Raw genomic sequence first — 22058 nt, 5'->3', positions numbered from 1 at the left:
ACTTTGGTTCATCGCGTAGCTTAAGTGATTTGGTACGACTGTCTGAATGCAATGATGAAGTAAAACATCATTTGATAAGCTGCCACCTGTCTAAAGAGGTCTTAAGTAAAAATGAGCTAATCTTGGCAAGGACTGGCCTATTTCACCTCACTCAGGAGGATAAACCAATCAAAGTGCTCTGTGAGCAAACTAGTGAATTGACAGATGACTTACATGATTTACAAGATACGCAAATTACTCTCCCCACCGATTTTTTCTTACATTCTGTTAATCAAAAATTTCAATACCTATTAAGGCTTTCTTGTTGATTGTCTTAATAGTAACAGTTTCCAGGATCTAAGGGGAGCAAAAGAGAGAACAATATTTCTGTGTAGTTAGGTAAGGCAGCCTGCCGGCTTTATACTTCTTCCGGCGTGATAACGATAATGATCACAACAATAGGTAAAAATCACCGTCCGCTAATAATGACGATTATCATAGTTAGAAACAAATCTCAGCTATAGTCCTGAAAAAAATCTCGGGGGTCCTTTGAACTATCCACTTCATCTCGTCAGAAGTGAAAAGTTGCCTACGTTCATTCTAACGTTCGTGCGATTTTACGACGAATTTTCAATTCCGGTGTGTTGCGCGCGCGACTTTTGATAGGAAAAACCTGCACGCGCCATAACTTAAAAGAACGTGTCGGCTAAATGAGACAAATCTCTATCATTTTGCATACATTCTTGGGAACAGCAAAAATGACTTAGAACAAACATTCTAAGTATGGTGTTCATTCCGTGCAATGGGGTATAAATAAAAGGTTCTGGTGGAAAAGCACCTGATTTTATACCACTGAGGACAAGCAAAAAGGTCATATGGGTAACCCGGTTAAAAATATATTGATGACTCTATTCATTGATACCAGCTCTAATTTAAAGGAGAAAGTTATGAGAATAAAATAAAAGTTGTCTGTACCACGAAGCATGCCTTCACTGTTTAGACTGGGAGTCCTAAAGCTTTTTAAGCATGTATTCGAATATTTTATGACGATAAGCCCGCCACCCACCCCACCCCGCGCTATACTGTTTTCACTCAGCCGACTGGTCAGCGGTTACGTTTATAAAGTAAACATGGCGATCGCTTTCTGATCACCGTTCTTGTCGATCAGAAAATCAAAATACCAGCGTGATATTGCCTCGAAGGTGAAGCAGTTATGTTATTTGATTCGTACTTCACATTCGAGTCGAAGCTTGGGTGGCACAGGTTATTTCTTACGGCGGAATCGACGAGGGGAATTCGAACACTAGTTGTAGTGTTTGAATTTTTGGAAGAAATGGTCGCATGAGGATGTAGGAATAGTAAGTGTAACGAACGATTTCAAATTTTTCTGCTTGAATTGAAAGTAAAGTTCATTTGAATTGCTTTCGTATGTATTTCTGACGGTTTTAGATGTACCTGCTTGATTTATATCAGTTACGTTTCATGTTGACAAATCCCTCAAAATGGCGGCCAAACTCGGAGATTGCCGAAAATTATGTTAGTTCACGGAGTTATCAAGTTTTCGTAAAGGTCGGGCCGCAAAGTTTTTTTCTGTAGTTACCTTTTCTATGGCACCTAATTCCTAGCTATGTTAGTTGGATCAGTTAAGAACGCCTCACTTTTTCAAAAATTTACCTTGAATTTGATCGGTTTTGGCGTGTGTGACTTAGGCGAACCGATAAGGTGTCATTCAAGTCTTCCTCTTTGCTTGATTGAAACGTGATGTTCACGAAAGTCGCCTCGATAGATAAGATAGAGTTAAAATACATGGCTGGGGTATTTATTTTTTGCTGAGTTCCGTAGTTTTTTTGTAAATTGTCCTCCAAAGTTGTCTTAAATTAAAGTCTTGAAAAGTGTCACGACAAGCCTTCGCTCGAGCGAAATTTAATTTCCGTAAAACTCTGAAAAATTAAAGAGATCCGATCAAACGGATTGTGGTTTTAGTATAGGTACATGAATGTCTTACAACACCCAAGAAATGAGCGAAATCCGTGTCTCAAGCAAAATCGACCGGACCGCTCTTACAAAGACACTCTCTTAAATCCCTCAGATGATTTCTTTCTTTTCACAATGAATACTATCCTTTTACTTTTCATGTGGATTTTGTGGAACGAAACAGATTGTAAGTGTCTTCATATTTTACATAATGGTTAACAAGAGCTTGGCTCTTTGCTTTTCATGAGGATATGGTGCAATAAGAACCGTTATTTGTAGTATTGATAAAGTTCTAATAACATCCTCATAGTTAATCAGTCCTATAAAGTTCATCACGCCCATGAAAGCCGATCAAAAGGGACGGATCATTAGTGATTTAAAAATACTATCATTATTGATATAAGAAAAATGACTTTTCTTCACGTTGTATTTATTATTATCATTTAAGTCATCTATATATTCTTTAGTGCATGAAAATAACTACTTAGACAACACAAAAATAACCTGATTTCTTTTTATATTAGTGCTAGAATGCAATTGGTAAAAAAAAATCGGCCTGGCTATTCTGATGATTTACATTGATTGTTGACATGATATTTAATGAGCACCCCGGAGAATGGTGAATTCATTTTACTTTCATAGATTGTTGTTGTTGTTGTTGTTTTTTTAATTGAATCTCCTTACTTTAATTGAGAATTCTATCAAGGATTTTGGTAACTCTTCAGTATGAGAATGAATAAAATTAATCCCTAGAATAATTTCTTTTCAAAATTAATACTATCCTTTTACTTTTCATGTGTATTTTGTGGAACAAATCAGCTGGTAAGTGTCTTCACACTTTACATAATGGTTGATGAGAATGTGACGTGTTCCTTTTCATGAGGATATGGTGCAGTAACTACCGTAATATGCAGTAATGATTAAGTTTTAATCACATCCTCATAATTAATCCATGTTATGATGTTTGTCATGCCCATGAGAGTCAATCAGATGGCATGGATCACCAGTGATTTCTTCTAATTAGAGTCACTTTAACTTAATAATCAATTGAAGTTCTGATGTACATATAGTTAATGGTGGCTGGTCATCCTGGGAGTCATGGGAGAGGTGCAGCCTAATTTTGCGGTGGTGGATCGCAATGCCGAGAGCGCAGTTGTACAAATGTCAATTTACATATTTCTATAGATATCAATGTTTAGTAGTTGCAAGGTTTTTACCATATGCTGCTATTTAGATTTGGTAAAGTTCGGTTCATGCCTTATCTTCATATGCTTCGTTCAAAAGGTGGAATGAATCAGCATGATATACGCATGCAATTTGCAATATCAGTGTAGAGATATCAATGTTTAGTAGTTGCAAGGTTTCTAACATATGCTGGTATTAAGATTCTGTAAAGTTTCTTTCATGCCCTATTCTTATTTGAAATGGTATAAATGTTGAATGAATTAGCAATATATATGCATGTAATTTTCAATATTGGTAGGCAGTTCTTCTATTTAGAGTCACTTTAATTCATCAATCAATTAAATTTCTGATATAAATATAGTTGATGGTGGCTGGTCATCCTGGGGGTCATGGGGGAGGTGCAGCCTAACTTGTGGTGGTGGATCGCAGTACTGAGTGCGCAGTTGTACAAATCCTTCCCCAAGCTGGTACGGAAGGAGGTGCTATGGACAAAGGCATATGAGCCAATCTTGCAATGCTAATCATTGTCCAGGTGAGAGTGTGTAATTAGTGTTAACCAACAATCTTTTATTATTTTGATTATTAATTTTGCTGGTTCAAGGTGTTCCACGCACCTTTAAGTTAATTTATGTGGTTTTACAAATATCAATGTTTAGTAGTTGTGAGGTTTTTACCATAGGCTGATATTTAGATTTGGTAAAGTTCCGTTCATGCTTTATCCTTATTTGCTTTGTTCAATTGGTTGTAATGAATGAATCAGCATTATATACGCATGCAGTTTGCAAAATCGATGTTTAGTAGCAGTAAGGTTTCTACCATATGCTGGTATTTAGCTTCTGTAAAGTTTCTTTCATGCCTCCTTCTTATTTGAATCCGTCAAAATGTTGAATGAATTAGCAATATAAAAGCTTGCAGTATAGGGTGGAAGGCAGTGCCAAGAACGTTCTCTTATGTTGCAATCCAATCTTGCAACACTTATTTTTGTCCAGATAACAGTCTGTAATTGGTGCTACCATACAGTGGAAAGTTTTGAGTTTTACAAAAAGGAAAAGAGACACTAAAAATTACCAAAACTTTTATTACAATTAAAAAAAGGTTTAAAGTTTTTTTTATATTTTTTTCTCCTTGAATTTGAATGAAAGTTTCAAGCATTTAAAGAAAGCAACAAAACTTTTGAGTCTGTAAAACATGTTTCAACAGAAACTTCTGTCATCTTCAGTTAATTACTGTACAAAGCATTGGAAGTTGAGTCATACAGTAAGTAGAACAATGCTAATTATGATGAATAGTGACAACAAGAAAAGGGGTAAAGCATGAAAGTGTAAGAATTAAAAGGATAGTTTTAGATTTAGATGGTGTAATTGTTGATTCAAGGATGGTTGTGCTCTTTGACTATGAATAGCCTCTTTTATCTTAAGTTGAAAGCTGGTAGCGGCGTGATCTAAAACATGGAAGTTATCTGCTAAACACAAAGCACGACAATGTGGAGAATCTTTCAGATGCTTGAAAATGTGAGAGGCCCTGTCACTGACTAAGTGCTCTCTAACATGTGTGGAAAAATGCCGGCAGGTTTCACTGATGTAACAGGCATTACAGCCAGCACATACAAACTTATAAACCACATGTGAACGGAGCCCGTCAGGGACAGGGTCTTTCACACCAAACAAGTTACCAATTTTGAAGGAAGAGAAAACCAGTTTAATATCCAAGTCATTGCAATAGCGCTTAATAAAATGGCGGACCTTTTTTTGAGTGATAGCAGAAAAGTGGCCCATGTAGGGTAGCTTAAAGTAAAATGTAGGTGAAGTGGTGGGAAGGGAACCCCAGGGGATGATGATTGCTTTGGGTCGCAGTGATGTAACGGTTTATAATCTTCTCGATTAAATGAGCAGGGAAAAGATTCTTTTTTAGAATATCAGTAAGTTTGTTAATGTCCTCATGAAACCCTAACCAGGTGTTATTATTCTTGTAAGCCCTATCAACGAGTGTCTTAATGAGACCCACTTTGTAAGAGTAAGAGGTGAAGCTGAAATAATTAGTTAGTAACCCAGTGAAAGTTTTCTTGTGGTAAACCCTAGTTAGAGATGAATTGAATGGTTGTCAATCATGACATCTAAAAAGGGTAATTTGTGATTAACCTGCTTTTACATAGTGAACTTGATGACAGATGACAGAAGTTTCTGTCGAAACATGTTTTACAGACTCAAAAGTTTTGTTGCTTTCTTTAAATTCTAGACTTGCCTGCTAATATCAAGACCCTTTGGAAAGTTTCAAGTGAAGTAAAAAATAATAATTTCTGAAAATAAACTGATCACAATTGCTTCTCCCAAAGGCAAAGTTTTTAAGTTGTTTCTCAACTGCTTGTTCTTGAAACACTTTTAGTCAATGGTGGTTGGAATGAGTGGAGTCCCTGGAGTATCTGCACTAAAACAGTCAGTGGCATACAGATAAGGTTTAGAGAATGTTCCAATCCAGAACCAGCATATGGCGGGGAACACTGTAATGGGAGCAGAGCACTTGTAAGGGAATGCAACAAAACGTCCAGCTGCCATGAAGGTAACATACAGATGGTAAAATCAGTATGTGTGAATTTTAATTTCATAGGATAACATTTATTGAAATAAAGACATCATGGGTGGTCTGAGGTCTAATCATAGTTGAACCCCATATTAAAAAGGCTAAGTCCTTGACCTTGTCCAAAATTAGCATTAACATTGCATCGCAGCTTGAATAAAGTTATGATCATTATAATTCTCACACTCATTACTATCATCAGGATCATCATCGTTATCGTGATTATTATTATCATCCGATCCCACTCATTATTATTGCAAATGTTGATGTTATTTTAGTATCATTCTCCATTTTAGTGCCAAATTTCTTGTTCTTGATAAAATAGTATGGGATGTCTGATGCAAGCAGTATTAATAATGTTTTTATTGACTGCTCCTGAAAGAAATCATTTAACTTTGGGCTGATGATTACATTTCTAACATACCTAGAATTGATATACATATGAAACTAAGTACCTGTTTGGGGGAATCATCAGCACAATAATTATAATTTGTATAATCTTGAAGAAGGCCTCTCAAGGTAAACGTATACTTTTGTATGATTTTTTTCCATTAGTATTTCCACTGCGCTTTAAAACGGAGAGAAACTCATCAGTTGGTACAATGGAAATCTACTCAGACAGCAGCTGGAAAAAGCTTTGCACCAGTACCTGGAATGTAGTTGAAGAAGATTTGACGTGCATGGTAATGGGATACTCTAACAGCGATGATTATGGTAGATGGTATAAAAAAAGTGGAAATGTATCAGAGACATCTACTAATTTCAATTGCACCACCACTTTGACTAAATGTGAAGAAAGCTTCTCAAACAAATCGCAGTTCTGCGAAGGTATCAATCAATTATGCATTTTAGACTCAGTTGTCATATCTGTTTCAGTCTTCTCTTTTGTACATTTTATTCTGGGTACTCTTATAGACTTTATGATAATTCGAGCGGTAGACCTCGCCTAAACATCGTTTCTTGCTCTGATGATTGATTATGTGCTAATTCTTTCTCGAAGATTGCTTTTTACAAAAAACTTTGACATATATTAATAAATTAGGTTGTTTTCTAGGATTAATTTAAATTGTAGTTGAAGGTATTAAAAAAGGGCCAAAAATTATACCTGAACAGCTGCTCATCAAATAATGCTGGTGAGATTGGTTTTTTTGTTTTTTTTCATTTGCTGAGGTTAAAAAAATCTTTGATATTTTTTAAGGGTCTTTAATTTTTTCCTGATAGACATTTCTGTAAAGTTACTTGATATGTTCCAATCATTTGTTGTTTTTAGCCGTTAGAAAAGGACTTTCATGTGGTTATTCAAATTTATGACATTAAAATGCACTGTCTGATTTGTAGATTGATGTTAGTAACCCAAAAGGTAATTGCCTCCTATGACATGTATATTATGTGTGTATAACTAAGCCAATGTGTTTTAACTTTTTTACTTGTTTTTTTATTCAAAGTTCGACCAGTGGTGAGTGTTGTAGGATCAAGCAATCTAATCAGAGAAGGAGACACTGTGAATTTGACTTGTAAAATCATTCAAGGTCGGCCTAAGCCACAGATAACCTGGCTGAAGAATAACTTATCTAAAGGACACAGTCTGTCTCTCTCTTTTAATAACATAACAAAGGAAGAAGCAGGTCTGTACACCTGTGAAGCAAAAAATCGTGGAGGAATTTCCGCTGAAAATATCTATATTTCTATTCACGGTAAGTTTTCAGGTCTATAATTGCATTTTAAATCATTCAGTCGTGTAAGCTGCGGTCGGAGGGACTCTGGACTAATTGCTGTGTCTTCTTGACTGACGAAATCCCTTCATCTAGTTGGAGGGTTTTCCTCTTGAAATCTCTTTCTTTTTTTTAATATTAACTTTAAAATTTCAAACTGCATGTCTATATTACACATAAAAACTACTGGTTAGCTGAGCAATATCATTTCTGTAATATCCTCGAGGATGACAGTCTTCACTTGCATGGTGCCTGACTATCCACACCGATGTATTATTGAACTGTTAAGGAAAATGAACGATTTATAAGTGGTAGTAATTAATTTCCTTTGCTTGATTCTTGAGCGAGGAATCGCTCATGGTTTCCTATTATTCACAAGTCGGACTCGAAGAGTCTGCCACGACAATATTTGTACTGTATCTCCCTGTATAGATTATGTCATTAAATTTTGTTAACTTTTGAATTTCGAATTCCAAATGGAAATGATACGCTTGTATTACTGGTTAGCCGTACAACCGGTAATATATAATGCCTTCCTCTTCTGAGTTTATCTCCCGTGCAAATGAATAAAATATAAGTCAGAGATGGTGATTAGTCTAAAGGTCGATCAAAAATAACCGACAGGTTGTTAAGACTGGTTTTTGTACCGATAACCGTTTCGAGATTGATTTTCGAAAATAACTCTGGAAATTGTGTAAGAAATTAAAGCCAATGTGAGCAACTACTTGGTTGGGTTTAACGTAGCCGGGGAAAATGATGAACTCTTGGAAAGAAAATTGTTGTGCGCGCATGTGCAATTCACCAATTGTTTAGGGTGACTCCTTGATGTGATCGCTTTGCAACATTTTTTTAATGATCACTCTGCTCATTTTGATCAGGTAACACCCTAGAACCTTATGACAAATACTTTTTTGAAGCCAGCTTTCACCTAAATTAGCACTATTTACCCTACAATTTCCGTTCAGAGGGTTTCTTTTGGATTCTTTCGTATCCATGATGATTACATTACTAAGGTACTATAAGTGAAGCTGTTTTAGACTAAATTTCTCTTTCTCAACACAGAAAAACCCACTGCCAAAGTAAGTCCAAAACCATATCCAACGCTCCCTCAAGGTGATAAGCTTAGATTAACTTGCAGCGTCAACGAAGCAACAGTACATATCACTTGGAAAAAAGATGGAGACCCAACAATAGAAACGGCAGTCATTGATACGCAATTGTGTGAGAAGACAAGTTATCTGGTTATTGCAGAGGTTATGAAGGACGACAGTGGTGAATATTCCTGTGAAGCTCGTAACAGACCAGGAGATGTGGCCCGCTCGACTGTGATGATAATAGTAAAACGTAAGCTATTATTATTGCTATTATTATTGTAGTATCCATCAGTAACCATTAAATGTCATTCGTTTTTAATGAAACTGCTCCTTTTTCTATCCTTTTTTTTTTTAAAGAACTGTAAATCAGAATTGACAATATGGGTCCTCTGGCTTTTTAGAAGCAGTAGCACCACCTTTTAGAGACCCAACCAATTTGTTGCAATATCACCATGATTGTTTCTTTTCTGTTCGGCTGTTGCCATTGGTCTACATTCAGTTTACAATAATTGAAAGTCATTTCTTAATTCGAAACAAGATGTGAATGGCGTAGCTCATCTACACATAGTTCTGACTTACCTTTTCATAAAGTGATTAGCAGGGGAAAATCTAGCTTAAAGTAGTACATCATCCTGAGAAGTTGCAATTACTAAAATTTAGAAGGTGAGATCGTCACTTCAATTTGCAATGTCGGATGTTTCCTGCACTTTTAATGAATTAGAACTTGCATCTTGCGCTCGGATTGATGGGAGGTCAAATTTCCCAGGTAAATGGCAAGGAGAGGGCAAAGGTTTTTTATTCTTGTGTCAACCAAGTAAGTAACGTATTGATAGCGCCAGAATGAAAATTCCTAAAGGTTGCTGGTCGTCACAATCATTCATTTGTTTGCAGTGTTTGCATTCAAGATCTAGATACCAATGTACATGTGATAATAATCCCATCGTAACTCTTTTTAATTTTTCTTTATAGTTCCACCACATTTAAATCCTAAACTCAAGAATCTTTCAGTTCCACTGAACTCCACATTTGAAACAGACTGTTTTAAAAAGGGTGATCTTCCAGTATCTGTCAACTGGACCAAGGATGGAGAAGCTCTTGGTAACAACAATACGTTAGTTATTAAGCGCGTGACTTTTGATGATGGAGGTTTCTATCGATGTGCTGCTGAAAATCTGGTTGGAAAAGTTAACATCTCCTTCTGGATCGATGTTACTGGTAAATCAAAATCTTTTTATGAAGATTTACAAACGGCGCTTGGTTAGTTCACGTTGTAGCGCGCTTTATTGCCGTGCGATACTTCAAACCCTTGACGGGACCAACACAGGTTCTAAAATAGACGAGGAGAATGTGTTGCCTCTGCTTTGCCATCGGCAAATGGATAGGCATTCTAGTTTCTTGGATAAGGAGGATAAACCGTATGCCCTGTCTCCTGCATCTTCTTTGCACCGGTTAGCAGGGAATTTAACGAACCCACACACTTCTCGCCAAGAGTAAGGAACGTAGCTCTCGGTGTCGAGGTCTGGCCTTGTCATCGTTTATACAGGCCTCCATTTAAAGCAGCTTTGAGTTAAACTGTGCCAAGCTGGCTAAATATCCCATGTTCATACATAAATACATGCACATCCATTTTACTTTGGCATTTTCATCTTTTATCAACATTTATGAAGCTGAACTTAACTTCAAAGGAAACGATAGCAGCTTTTTGAAGATACTTTTGTTTATGTTGGACATTCAAATAGGATTTCCACAAGCCGAGTTTATTCATTTGTTTATGAATTTGTCTTTGATTTGGATACGTCATTCACATTGACATATTTATAAGAAATGGAAAATTACCTTCTGCACTTGAGTTTAAAATAATATTTTTATGTTAGCAATATCCGCTAGCTATTCCCATGTACAGTGTGCAGGTGATTCTTTTACTTCAGGAAGTTCATGTAGTTAGAAGCCTCCCCAATTTGCTCTTACATCTAATTACTGCCAGATTACTTGTGGTTATTCGTTTGTATCTTGAGAACCTTTGTTAAACATCAGTGGTGCTCTTTTTATTTTCAGTGTCTCCTCAGATTTTATCCTCTCCGGTAAACCAATCTGTTTACGACGGAGATCCAGTCAACTTCACTTGCCGTGCCACAGGTGTTCCAACACCAAAATTATCCTGGACATTTGTTGGTGGTAAACTTCCACTGGGTATTAATCAGAACAATTTTGAGGGAGACTCATTCGTGGAATCAGTCCTGGAAATGCGGAGAGCGACAAAGAAAATAGACGGAACATACAAGTGTACAGCAGAAAACAAAGCAAATAGAACAAGTTATTCAACAACACTTCAAGTATTTGGTAGGTTCGATAATTTTAATGATTATGATGATAATAATAATAATACTGATAGGGATGATAATGATTGTAATAGTGATAACAATGATAGTAATCTTAATTTTAATTGCAATTAAGGTAATGATGGTGATGGATCCACCACAACAATAATAATCAACGATACCTTCATCGCAAAATATGAGGTGGAAATGGTGGCTAGTGACTAAAGGTTGCCCAAAAAGAGCTGAAGAATTTTAAAGAATGAGATGGAGTCGATACCCCTGGAATTTCACTAATACGATTGAGTCAAAGAGTGGAAATACAAACTTGAGTGTAACGTACCTGGGAAAATACCGTAATGAATTGTGGGAAAGATAATCGTTGCGTATGCACCATCTACCAGTTGTTTAAGATGACTCTTCCATATAATCACTTTGTGAAATTTTGTTATGGTCACTCTGATCATTTTCCTTTAGACGATTTGACTACTGCAATGACTTGTAGCTCTGTATGGGGCAATATGTCTTAATAATAAAAAAGAAAGGGCCGGGTCTCGGTTTACTTAGAGGCATCTTGGAAATTTGGTTGAATAGGGCTCAAGACCCTTTGGAAAAGACTCAGAAACATTTTGGACAAGTAATTCAAACCCTTCTTAAAACCCCTTTGAAGTCAAGTTTCACTCAAATAGGGGACGTTATACCCTGCATGTACCATTTGGAGGGTTAATTTCGGACCACTTAGTTTCTATGATAATTACCTTACTAAGGTATTGAGTGAAGTTTGTTTTTATGATAACTAAGTTATGCATAAATTATCTCTTCCTCAACACAGAGAAACCCACAGCCAAATTAAGTCCAAAACCATATCCAACGCTCCCTCAAGGTGATAAGCTTAGATTAACTTGCAGCGTTAACGAAGCAACAGTAAATATCACTTGGAAAAAAGATGGAGACCCAACAAAAGAAACGGCAGTCATTGATACGCAATTGTATGAGAAGACAAGTTATCTGGTTATTGCAGAGGTTGTGAAGGACGATAGTGGTGAATATTCCTGTGAAGCTCGTAACAGACCAGGAGATGTGGCCCGCTCGACCGTGATAATAATAGTAAAACGTAAGCTATTATTATTGCTATTATTATTGCTATTATTATTGTAGTGTCCATCAGTAACCATTAAATGTCATTCGTTTTTAATGAAACTGCTCCTTTTTCTATCTTTTTTTTAAAGAACTGTAAATCAGAATTGACAATATGGGTCCTCTGGCTTTTTAGAAGCAGTAGCACCACCTTTTAGAGACCCAACCAATTTGTTGCAATATCACCATGATGGTTTGTTTTCTATTCGGCTGTTGCCATTGGTCTACATTCAGTTTACAATAATTGAAAGTCATTTCTTAATTCGAAACAAGATGTGAATGGCGTTGCTCATCTACACATAGTTCTGACTTACCTTTCCATAAGGTGATGAGCAGGGGAAAACCTAGCTTAAAGTAGTACATCATCCTGGGAAGTTGCAATTACTAAAATTTAGAAGGTGAGATCGTCACTTCAATTTGCAATGTCGGATGTTTCCTGCACTTTATGAATTAGAACTTGCATCTTGCGCTCGGATTGATGGGAGGTCAAATTTCCCAGGTAAATGGCAAGGAGAGGGCAAAGGTTTTTTATTCTTGTGTCAACCAAGTAAGTAACGTATTGATAGCGCCAGAATGAAAATTCCTAAAGGTTGCTGGTCGTCACGATCATTCATTTGTTTGCAGTGTTTGCATTCAAGATCTAGATACCAATGTACATGTGATAATAATCCCATCGTAACTCTTTTTAATTTTTCTTTATAGTTCCACCACATTTAAATCCTAAACTCAAGAATCTTTCAGTTCCTCTGAACTCCACATTTGAAACAGACTGTTTTAAAAAGGGTGATCTTCCAGTATCTGTCAACTGGACCAAGGATGGAGAAGCTCTTGGTAACAACAATACGTTAGTTATTAAGCGCGTGACTTTTGATGATGGAGGTTTCTATCGATGTGCTGCTGAAAATCTGGTTGGAAAAGTTAACATCTCCTTCTGGATCGATGTTACTGGTAAATCAAAATCTTTTTATGAAGATTTACAAACGGCGCTTGGTTAGTTCACGTTGTAGCGCGCTTTATTGCCGTGCGATACTTCAAACCCTTGACCGGACCAACACAAGGTCTTAAATAGACGAGGAGAATGTGTTGCCTCTGCTTTGCCATCGGCAGATGGATAGGCATTCTAGTTTCTTGGATAAGGAGGATAAACCGTATGCCCTGTCTCCTGCATCTTCTTTGCACTGGATAGCAGGGAATTTAACGAACCCACACACTTCTCGCCAAGATTAAGGAACGTAGCTCTCGGTGTCGAGGTCTGGCCTTGTCATCGTTTATACAGGCCTCCATTTTAAGCAGCTTTGAGCTGAACTGTGCCGACTGGCTAAATATCCCATGTTCATACATAAATATATGCATATTCCATTTTACTTTGGCACTTTGGCATTTTGATCTTTTATCAACGTAAGCTGAACTCAACTTAAGTGGAAAATATAGCAGCTTTTGAAGATGCTTTTGTTTATGTTGAACATTTAAATAGGATTTCCACAAGCTGAGTTTATCCATTTGTTTATAAATTTGTCTTTGATTTGGATACGTCATTCATATTGATATATTTATAGGAAATGGAAAATTATCTTCTGCACTTGAGTATAAATTAATCTTTTTATCTGCTAACTATTCCCTGTACAGTGTGCAGGTGATTCTTTTACTTCAGGAAGTTCATGTAGTTAGAAGCCTCCCCAATTTGCTCTTACATCTATTTACTGCCAGATTACTTGTGGTTATTCGTTTGTATCTTGAGAACCTTTGTTAAACATTAGTGGTGCTCTTTTTATTTTCAGTGTCTCCTCAGATTTTATTGTCTCAGGTAAACCAATCTGTTATCGATGGAGATCCAGTCAACTTCACTTGCCGTGCCACAGGTGTTCCAACACCAAAACTGATCTGGACATTTGTTGGTGGTAAACTTCCACTGGGTATTAATCAAAACAATTTTGAGGGAGACTCATTCGTGGAATCAGTCCTGGAAATGCGGAGAGCGACAAAGAAAATGGACGGAACATACAAGTGTACAGCAGAAAACAAAGCAAATAGAACAAGTTATTCCACAACACTTCAAGTATTTGGTAGGTTCGATAATTTTAATGATTATGATGATAATAATAATAATACTGATAGGGATAATAATGATTGTAATAGTGATAACAATAATAGTAATCTTAATTTTAATAGCAATTAAGGCAATGATGGTGATGGATCCACCCCAACAATAATAATCAACGATACCTTCATCGCAAAATATGCGGTGGAAATGGTGGCTAGTGACTAAAGGTTGCCCAAAAAGAGCTGAAAAATTGTTAAGACTGAGATGGAGTCTCGATACCCCTGGAATTTCACCTAGACGATTAAGGCAAAGAATGCAAATACAAACTTGAGTGTAACGTACCTGGGAAAAATACCGTAATGAATTGTGGGAAAGATAATCGTCGCGTATGCACCATCTACCAGTTGTTTAAGATGACTCTTCCATATAATCACTTTGTGACATTTTTTTATGGTCACTCTGATCATTTTCCTTTAGACGATTTGACTACTGCAATGACTTGTAGCTCTGTATGGGGCAATATGTCTTAATGATAAAAAAGAAAGGGCCGGGTCCCGGTTTACTTAGAGGCATCTTGGAAATTTGGTTGAATGGGGTCCGAGACCATTTGGAAAAGACTCAGAAACATTTTGGACAAGTAATTCAAACCCTCCTTGAAACCCCCTTGAAGCCAAGTTTCATTCAAATGGGCACGTTATACCTTGCATGTACTATTTGGAGGGTTAATTTCGAACCACTTAGTTTCTTTGATAATTACCTTACTACGGTATTTCTAGTGTTTTTTTCTTTTTCGTGATAACCAAGTTATGTATACATTATCTCTTTCTCTACACAGGAAAACCCACCGCCAAACTAAGTCTCACTCAAGGTGATAAGCTTAGATTGACTTGCAGCGTCAACGAAGCAACAGTAAATATCACTTGGAAAAAAGATGGAGACCCAACAAAAGAAACGGCAGTCATTGATATGCAATTGGATGAGACAACAAGTTATCTGGTTGTTGCAAAGGTTGTAGAGGAGGACAGTGGTGAATATTCCTGTGAAGCTCGTAACAGACTGGGAAATGTGGCCTGCTCCACTGTGGTGATAAAAGTCAAGTGTAAGCTGGCATTATTATTGTTTTTGTTTGTTTTTGTTATTGTTTTTTGTGTGTGAATGTGTGTATGTTGGGAATAAGTCTGACATTAAAATACGGGTCCCCTGGCCTGTAAGATGCCGTAGAACCTCCTTTCAGATACCCAAATAATTATCATCATTATTGTTTGTTTTCTATTCGGCGAAAGGAATTGCACTACATCCATTGTACAAAAAGGCAGGTTATTTCTCAATTCAAAACAAGATTCTAGCTAGGTCTTCTCCATATAGCTTTAATTCACCTTTCTTTGAATCTCTTTCATAAAATGGTAGCCATTTCTAATGAGCCAGCGAAGCTCTAGCGAAAATTGTATCCAGAGGGGCTGGGTAATACTGAGTAACAACCTTTCCCTTATCATCACATCTACTACCTTTTTTATTTGGTTGAGAACCATGTGTTTAACTTACACCAACAGCTGTGATTCCACTCCTGGTGTGGTATTATATTGTTGGATCAATGGCTGCTGCTATTGTTATTTTGCTCATAGGCTACTTCAACTTGCTACGTCGAAAGACAGGTAAAGCTCATTCTTCATATCTTGTTTCGGGAAATTTTTCCAGAGAATAATACGTTGTGTGAGAAGCAAAAATTGGACCAGTTTATGTTTACTTTTACTTCACCTCATATTCCAATTGTTCTCCTCAAGTTCGCTATTAGGCAGGTATTAATATCATCTCGGTTTGCAGGAAAAAGACCTTTGAGGCACTATAGGCATGTTTTTACTGTTTCTAATTTATAATTTCCTATTAATCATTCTTTTTTAAATAGTTCCTTCTTTCATTTCTATTTTTATTTATTTATTATTATTTTTATTTAAATATTCAAGTTAAGGCAGAACTTTTTATTTCTTTCTTTGATTTGCCATTTGTACCTGCAGCAGCTGCTACGGCTCTGTAAGTCAATTAGTTTGCCTTTTATTTACTGAATTGAAATGGTTTTGGAAAAAAAAATGAAGGTGGGGTTTAAATCTTACTGTCATGTCAGCCATTCCATTTGGAAAGTTAACTTGAATTTAAATTTACAAGTTATTCTACAATTCTAGTTTTTGTGCACAAGAAAATGTTGTTTTGTCATCTCTAGGGTGATTATCTTTCCATAAGTTGAAGAAATAAATCAAAGAATTTAGAAACTCAAAACTTTTCATTAATTTTCATTTCTTGATCACGTATACTTTGATTTATCAATAGAAACTGTAATTTTCGTAATATTTAGTTCTAATCAAGGGGAGGCAATCGAGGTGGAGTATGTAGAGGTGGATGAATGGGAGATTGAAGTGAACCGTGTCCTGCTTCAAGATGTCATTGGGCGAGGGGCATTTGGAGCAGTGTGGAGAGCTCTTCTTAGTTCTCCAAATGGAAGACCTGGAAATCGCACAGTTGCTTCTAAATGCTTCACACGTAAGACCCAGCGTGCTATCTTTCCTCAGAACACGTAGATGGGTACTTAGCATTTCTTGCCAAGGGTGACCTGCTTTGCACTTTCCAGTGATTATTTATCTCAGGTCGACTTAGGCGCTTTGAGAGATTCATGCAAAGTTACTTTCAATAACAAAAGCAACAATAAAACAATAGAGGCATCAATAGCAATAAACAAATTTGAAGATGGTAAGCACGTGCCACAATAGTGAGACAAAGAAAATATGTATTCCTCTAAAGGATTCGCTCGCCAACCGGTTCCATTTTGGTGGGAGCTCCACTAATTAGGCTTCAGAGATTTTCTGAGATGTTAGGTCTAAATCCTTACCCGAAGTTTTCGCTTCTTTTAAAAGCACGAGAAAATTCGTCACTAATGGTTTTTTTTTCCTGGCTATAAAGTATATCCTTTCTATTCTAGCCACCGCAGGGGAGGAAGAAAGAAAATGTTTGATGAGAGAGATCGAGCTGGGAAAAATTCTCGGTAAAAGCAATCACCCAAACATAGTGAAATTCATTGGCTGTGTCACTAGACAAGGTACATACTAAGTTTGAGGCATCATTCTTATTATATGCAATAACATTCCAACTGAGTATGAGATTGTTAGCTTATTTGTTTGTTTGTTTGTATTGATTCGTTCCTTCTTTTCGTTATGTTAAGTTCATCCAATCCTGATCATGGAACATTTGCCATGTGGTGACCTGCTTGGTTACATGAGAAAATGCCGGGGAATTAATGATCGGTATTATCTTGGAGAAGGAAGGCCTCAAGTTTTGAACAACTATGACCTTGTGCTATTTGCCAAACAAATCGCCGCTGGTATGGTATTCCTTGGATCAAGGGGGGTAAGTAACTAAAATTCTTCTACATTCAATTTTACCGCAGAAATATCTGTAAGGGATTGTTACACCTTTTGAGTTGCTTGAATATATATATATCTAAATTATATGAATTTTTTGGAGGCAGGTTTCATATTCTCAATATTTCATCAGGCTAAGAGTTCCTTTGGTATTGTCGGTGGGTCACCAGATGTCGCAGTTATTTTGGTCTGTAATGAACACCCTAGGAACAATAGTTCTTACAATCCATGCAAACGTCTGTATAATCTTCCCTCTGATCATGGTAGGTCTCACAAAAGACATGCATTTGTTAGGCAGTTTACATTTAGGATCTTTGTCTTTCGGTAGATAATCCATCGTGACCTGGCAGCTCGAAACGTCCTCCTTGATAACAACTATGTGTGCAAAGTGACCGACTTTGGCATGGCATATCAAAACTTCAAATACGGTCATGGAAAAGCCAAAAAGGTAGAAGATCGTCTTTGCCTTTTTTTTTTTGGCAAGGGCAAAAAAACCGATTCCCTAAGTTAGCTGTTACTCTGCTTAAAATTCACCTTAATTGCCAGCTGAAGATAGCTCCACGTTCTGTCATGCCACAGAATACAACTGAATTAGTTGACTTTACTGTTTTAAATTCATGACAACTGCTTAATTTTGACACTCCAATAAAGTCTCGGAAGAGGTGCACCATCCACCTCTCGTTTACATACATGCCCTTTGTTAACTTGCCAGTATTATAGCACTTATTTTTAAACAAAACTGTCGTTGCAGGGCCGTCTGCCAATCAAATGGACTGCACCAGAGATTTTGTTGGGAAATCTCGCTGGACTTTCTATCTTGAGTGACGTGTATGTATGAAATTTTTGCACTGAGCAGGTCATCTCTTTGGTTTTAATCTTTACAAGCTAATATCCAACACTCAACAAGTATCTTGGCAATGTTTTTTGGAATTTTTTTTCAGGTGGTCTTACGGAATCGTTCTGTATGAGATAGTTACCCTTGGTAAGTCAAACTATGTTCAAAAACAGATATTTATACTTCCCGTCTCTCCATGCGTGGAAATATTGTAGGTATCATTTCTGAAACTCGTTAGTCAATGTCAATTCCTTTAAGACTCAATTGGCAGACGTTAGTTTGATGAGCTGTGGCAGAAAAATTTGTTTTGCCAAAGTTTTTGATGAATTTTGCTCAGCTTGTCAAAGTTTCATTCTCTATAACTGAGAAATGTTGTTTCAAGACTTTCCTTTCCCTGACTATCACAGAAGACGAGTAACATTTTGTGTTCGACTTCAAATGACAAAAACCCTTTCAAATTACTTGGCAAAAAAATGGTAATCATTTACTTAAAATATCAGGCTAAGAAATATCATGTTTCGAATACTGCAATCAAGCACCAGAAGGGGATCTCCCTGATTCAAATCTCAAAATTTTTAAAGGAAATATTCAGGAGTATCAGCCACAAATTGTTTATGTCTTTACAGGAGGAATTCCATACGAGGGATGGACAGAAGGGAAGGTGGTTGCACAAGTCACACATGGATACAAACTTCCAAAGCCCGATCATGTTGATGATAAACTGTGAGTCTTGCCTTTCAAGTTGCCATGTTCCATTTTAAATCACCCAGTCTCTCCAACCCCGAAGGAAACATTGTCTATCTTTTAATCTGATTTCTTCTCTCGTTATTGAACACTGTTAAATGAAACAAAGTTAACAGCGGTCACCAGTTTGTTCAGTTAAAAGTTGTCTTTTCACTCAAGAATTTTGAGAAGATGAATTTTCTGCTATTACAGCCACACTGTAATAACCATTACAGCCATTATTTGGCCAAAGCTCTCCTAAGATTTCTGTATTGGTTGATTTTTATCACATATTTCATAAACCACAGTCCAGTATTGACCATCATTCCTTTATTCCAGGTATGCTATAATGAAAAGGTGCTGGAATTTTGACCCCGACTTCCGTCCTCCCTTTGAAAACCTTCGAAAAAGAATGGATACCTACCTTCGTGAAGAGGTTTGTGGCACGATTTTAACAATTCCTTGACATCCTCGTAGGCCTCTGAGATTATTCATTCCTCTAAAATTACTTCATAGACCATTGTTCTTTTAAAGTTGGTTTCAGCAGATTAATAGAAGTGATTTGGGATTGCACTGGTTTCTTCCAACTACACTTGAAGCCGCTTACGGAAATTTCAGTGCTTTGAGCTTTCATTTTAATGGCTCCTACTTGTAGTTTCGTTTCTTTCTATTTGCCCCAGCTTGTCAATGTTTTTAAATTTTTAACCCACTTAAACATAAAACGCGCTAAGATGTCCCATGCCCACGAACCCATCTATCACCATCCCTTCCGCCCTTCCCTTTACTTACCTTCCCATCTACATTCATAATAAAGGGGTAAGTTTCTAGGAAAACTGTGGGGTTGCGTCGATGGAGAGTATAACTGGCTAATTTGATATTTTCAACTGAGCTGATAACGTAAATTGGCCACTGTAAAGAGTTTAAAAGCTGACGTTTCGAGCGTTAGCCCTTCGTCAGAGCGAATGGCAAAGTTCTAAAGTTCAAAACATTAGCTTGAAAACTCTTTACGGTGGCCAATTTACGTTAGTGACTAAGTTGATGATACCAAATTACCCATCTACATTCATGACTTCCTACTTACCAACCAACCTGCGTAAGAAAACGCATTTCTTCCGTGCCTTTAACGCGAGGATCATTAGTGTGCTTTGTAGTAGTCATTCTAATTTTCTTCTTGACTTGAAGTTAAAGACGACGATCATGAACAATCTTCTTTTATTGCCTTCCCCTTTAGACATATCTGCACCTGCTCGACATGGGATCTTATGACACGATCAAATACTCCAAGGTTGAAGACCTCGGAGATGAAGATGCCGAACCAAGTGCACGAGCTACAAGGAACGCCGCTGCAAAGAGATTAGGAAAATGGGCCAGCGACCGTCGTTAGACAGTGACATTTTGAATATTACTCAGGAACCTAGCCGCTACAATAAATTTCAGTCACTTTGTAGTACATCAAGTATTAGAAAATGTGTACCCGTGATAACGGTGATAATTTAAGGGTCTTATTGTGTTATAATAAATCAAAGCAGTGTCCTTAATGAGACACCTTTAAGTCAATTTTTTCTTAAGTTGCAATTGATAAATAATTCGATTTAGATACAGCTGATTAAGGCAGGATTTTAAAAAAAGGAGATTGAAAATGAGAAAAAAAGCTTCTTCATTTAAATTTCTGCACAAGGAAAATTGTTTACCTCTGTTTACAGGTGAAACAATACAACGAGTTGTTAGCAATCATGCTATTGAGGTGTCGCCTGCTGGTTCTATAGACGTGGTAAGATATTTAGTAGTTTAGTATTGATTTGGTCATGGACCTTTGGGTAGCGTGTCCTTTATCGACGAGATCGGTGACATGTCTTATAATGTGGTACTACATGGGTCGTCGATTGCTTACATTTTGTGTCGTTGGTATCGGAAAACAAAAAGTGCATTGCTACTGATTTGTTTATTCTAACTTTCTTGCTGTTATTGTTAAATGCTTTTTCATAAACGGAGATAACCGTCTCAATAGAGTGATACTAGGAATCAAATTTACTATATTCCCAATGTTTTCGACTCGTACAGGGAACAAAGAGCGGTATTCAAAGGGATTGTGGCTGGTAGATAGACTTTTGCTATGATGAAATGAACCGCTTATTTCAAAGCGGAAATGTTGTCAAGCAAGGATGAACGTTTATTTCTGTACATTATCGAAACACACTAAACTGTATTTAAAATCTTGTGAAACACTCTATATGATATCTGCAGTAAAAGAGTAGAGGCTTACCTGATGGCATTTTTCATAATGTTGTATTACTATTTAAGCCACTCCAGATATACACAGGAGAAAGAAAAACACCTAATCTTGTATCTCAGATACAACGCAATTTTCTTTTAAAGGACATGTGTGAACACTACTTTCCTCATTTTTAACTCGTGAATTGCGCGCATGCGCAAGAGCGAGTTATAGATACGATTTGGGGAATGGTATTTGCTCGCTCGCTCGGTCGTTCGATTGGTCGATTCCTGTAAACGTTTTTTAAATCTTAGGCTTTTGAGTGCATTTGATAGTTTTTGGCATAAACAGACGAAATGGCGACCTTTGTTGTTTAGAATAGTGGTGGGGTGAAAAAGAAGTCAATGATAATCTTAAAAGAGTTTTTTTTTTCGTTTTAGTTTCAACAAGCGGCGCCAGCGACTGGCAGGCATGCAAGGATTCACATTGAAATAACAGAACAACCTTCGTTTTTCATAAAATTGTAATTTATAATCCTTGAACTTGAAAACAATCCGAAGATTCATTGAAAATATCACTTACTGCGAAGCGCTCGGAGTTTACAGATGTTCAAAAGCTTTTTCTGTTATGGCGTAAGATTGCGGACAAAATCGATCATTACGTTTCGTCGCGTATGTTTTTCCTGTGTGAAGCAACAGAAGATGCCGGCGACTGACGAAGTAACAAGTTAACACGAAAATTAAATAACACCTAAACAAACAATTTTAGCTACCGATTTTCAGTGAATTTTTAAAGAACAATTTTCTTTTAGGTTTTAAGACAATTTGAAGATTCAACATACATACAACGTACTAAAATGCAAAAGTTACA

At 36.9% G+C, this 22058-nt stretch overlaps 1 protein-coding gene across 1 annotated transcript; it reads left to right on the top strand.

Annotated features, from left to right (window-relative positions):
* Positions 1-1105: 1105 nt before the first annotated feature.
* LOC149037541 (fibroblast growth factor receptor 1-like) lies at positions 1106-21238 on the top strand. Its single transcript, XM_089187848.1, has 22 exons — positions 1106-3670; positions 5521-5694; positions 6268-6540; positions 7158-7406; positions 8487-8768; positions 9488-9733; positions 10574-10858; positions 11666-11947; positions 12673-12918; positions 13749-14033; positions 14847-15110; positions 15562-15663; positions 16024-16039; positions 16359-16543; positions 16980-17096; positions 17220-17404; positions 17747-17866; positions 18170-18246; positions 18360-18400; positions 18880-18976; positions 19316-19412; positions 20208-21238. The coding sequence occupies exons 1-22, from the start codon at positions 3637-3639 to the stop codon at positions 20358-20360; spliced, it is 3810 nt and encodes a 1269-aa protein (XP_089043974.1). The 5' UTR covers positions 1106-3636; the 3' UTR covers positions 20361-21238.
* Positions 21239-22058: the final 820 nt, after the last annotated feature.

The sequence above is a fragment of the Pocillopora damicornis genome, chromosome 11, assembly GCF_964200805.1.
Source record: "Pocillopora damicornis chromosome 11, jaPocDami1.2, whole genome shotgun sequence".
Classification (NCBI taxonomy): Eukaryota; Metazoa; Cnidaria; class Anthozoa; order Scleractinia; family Pocilloporidae; genus Pocillopora; species Pocillopora damicornis.
This window is presented reverse-complemented; position numbering and strand designations above follow the sequence as displayed.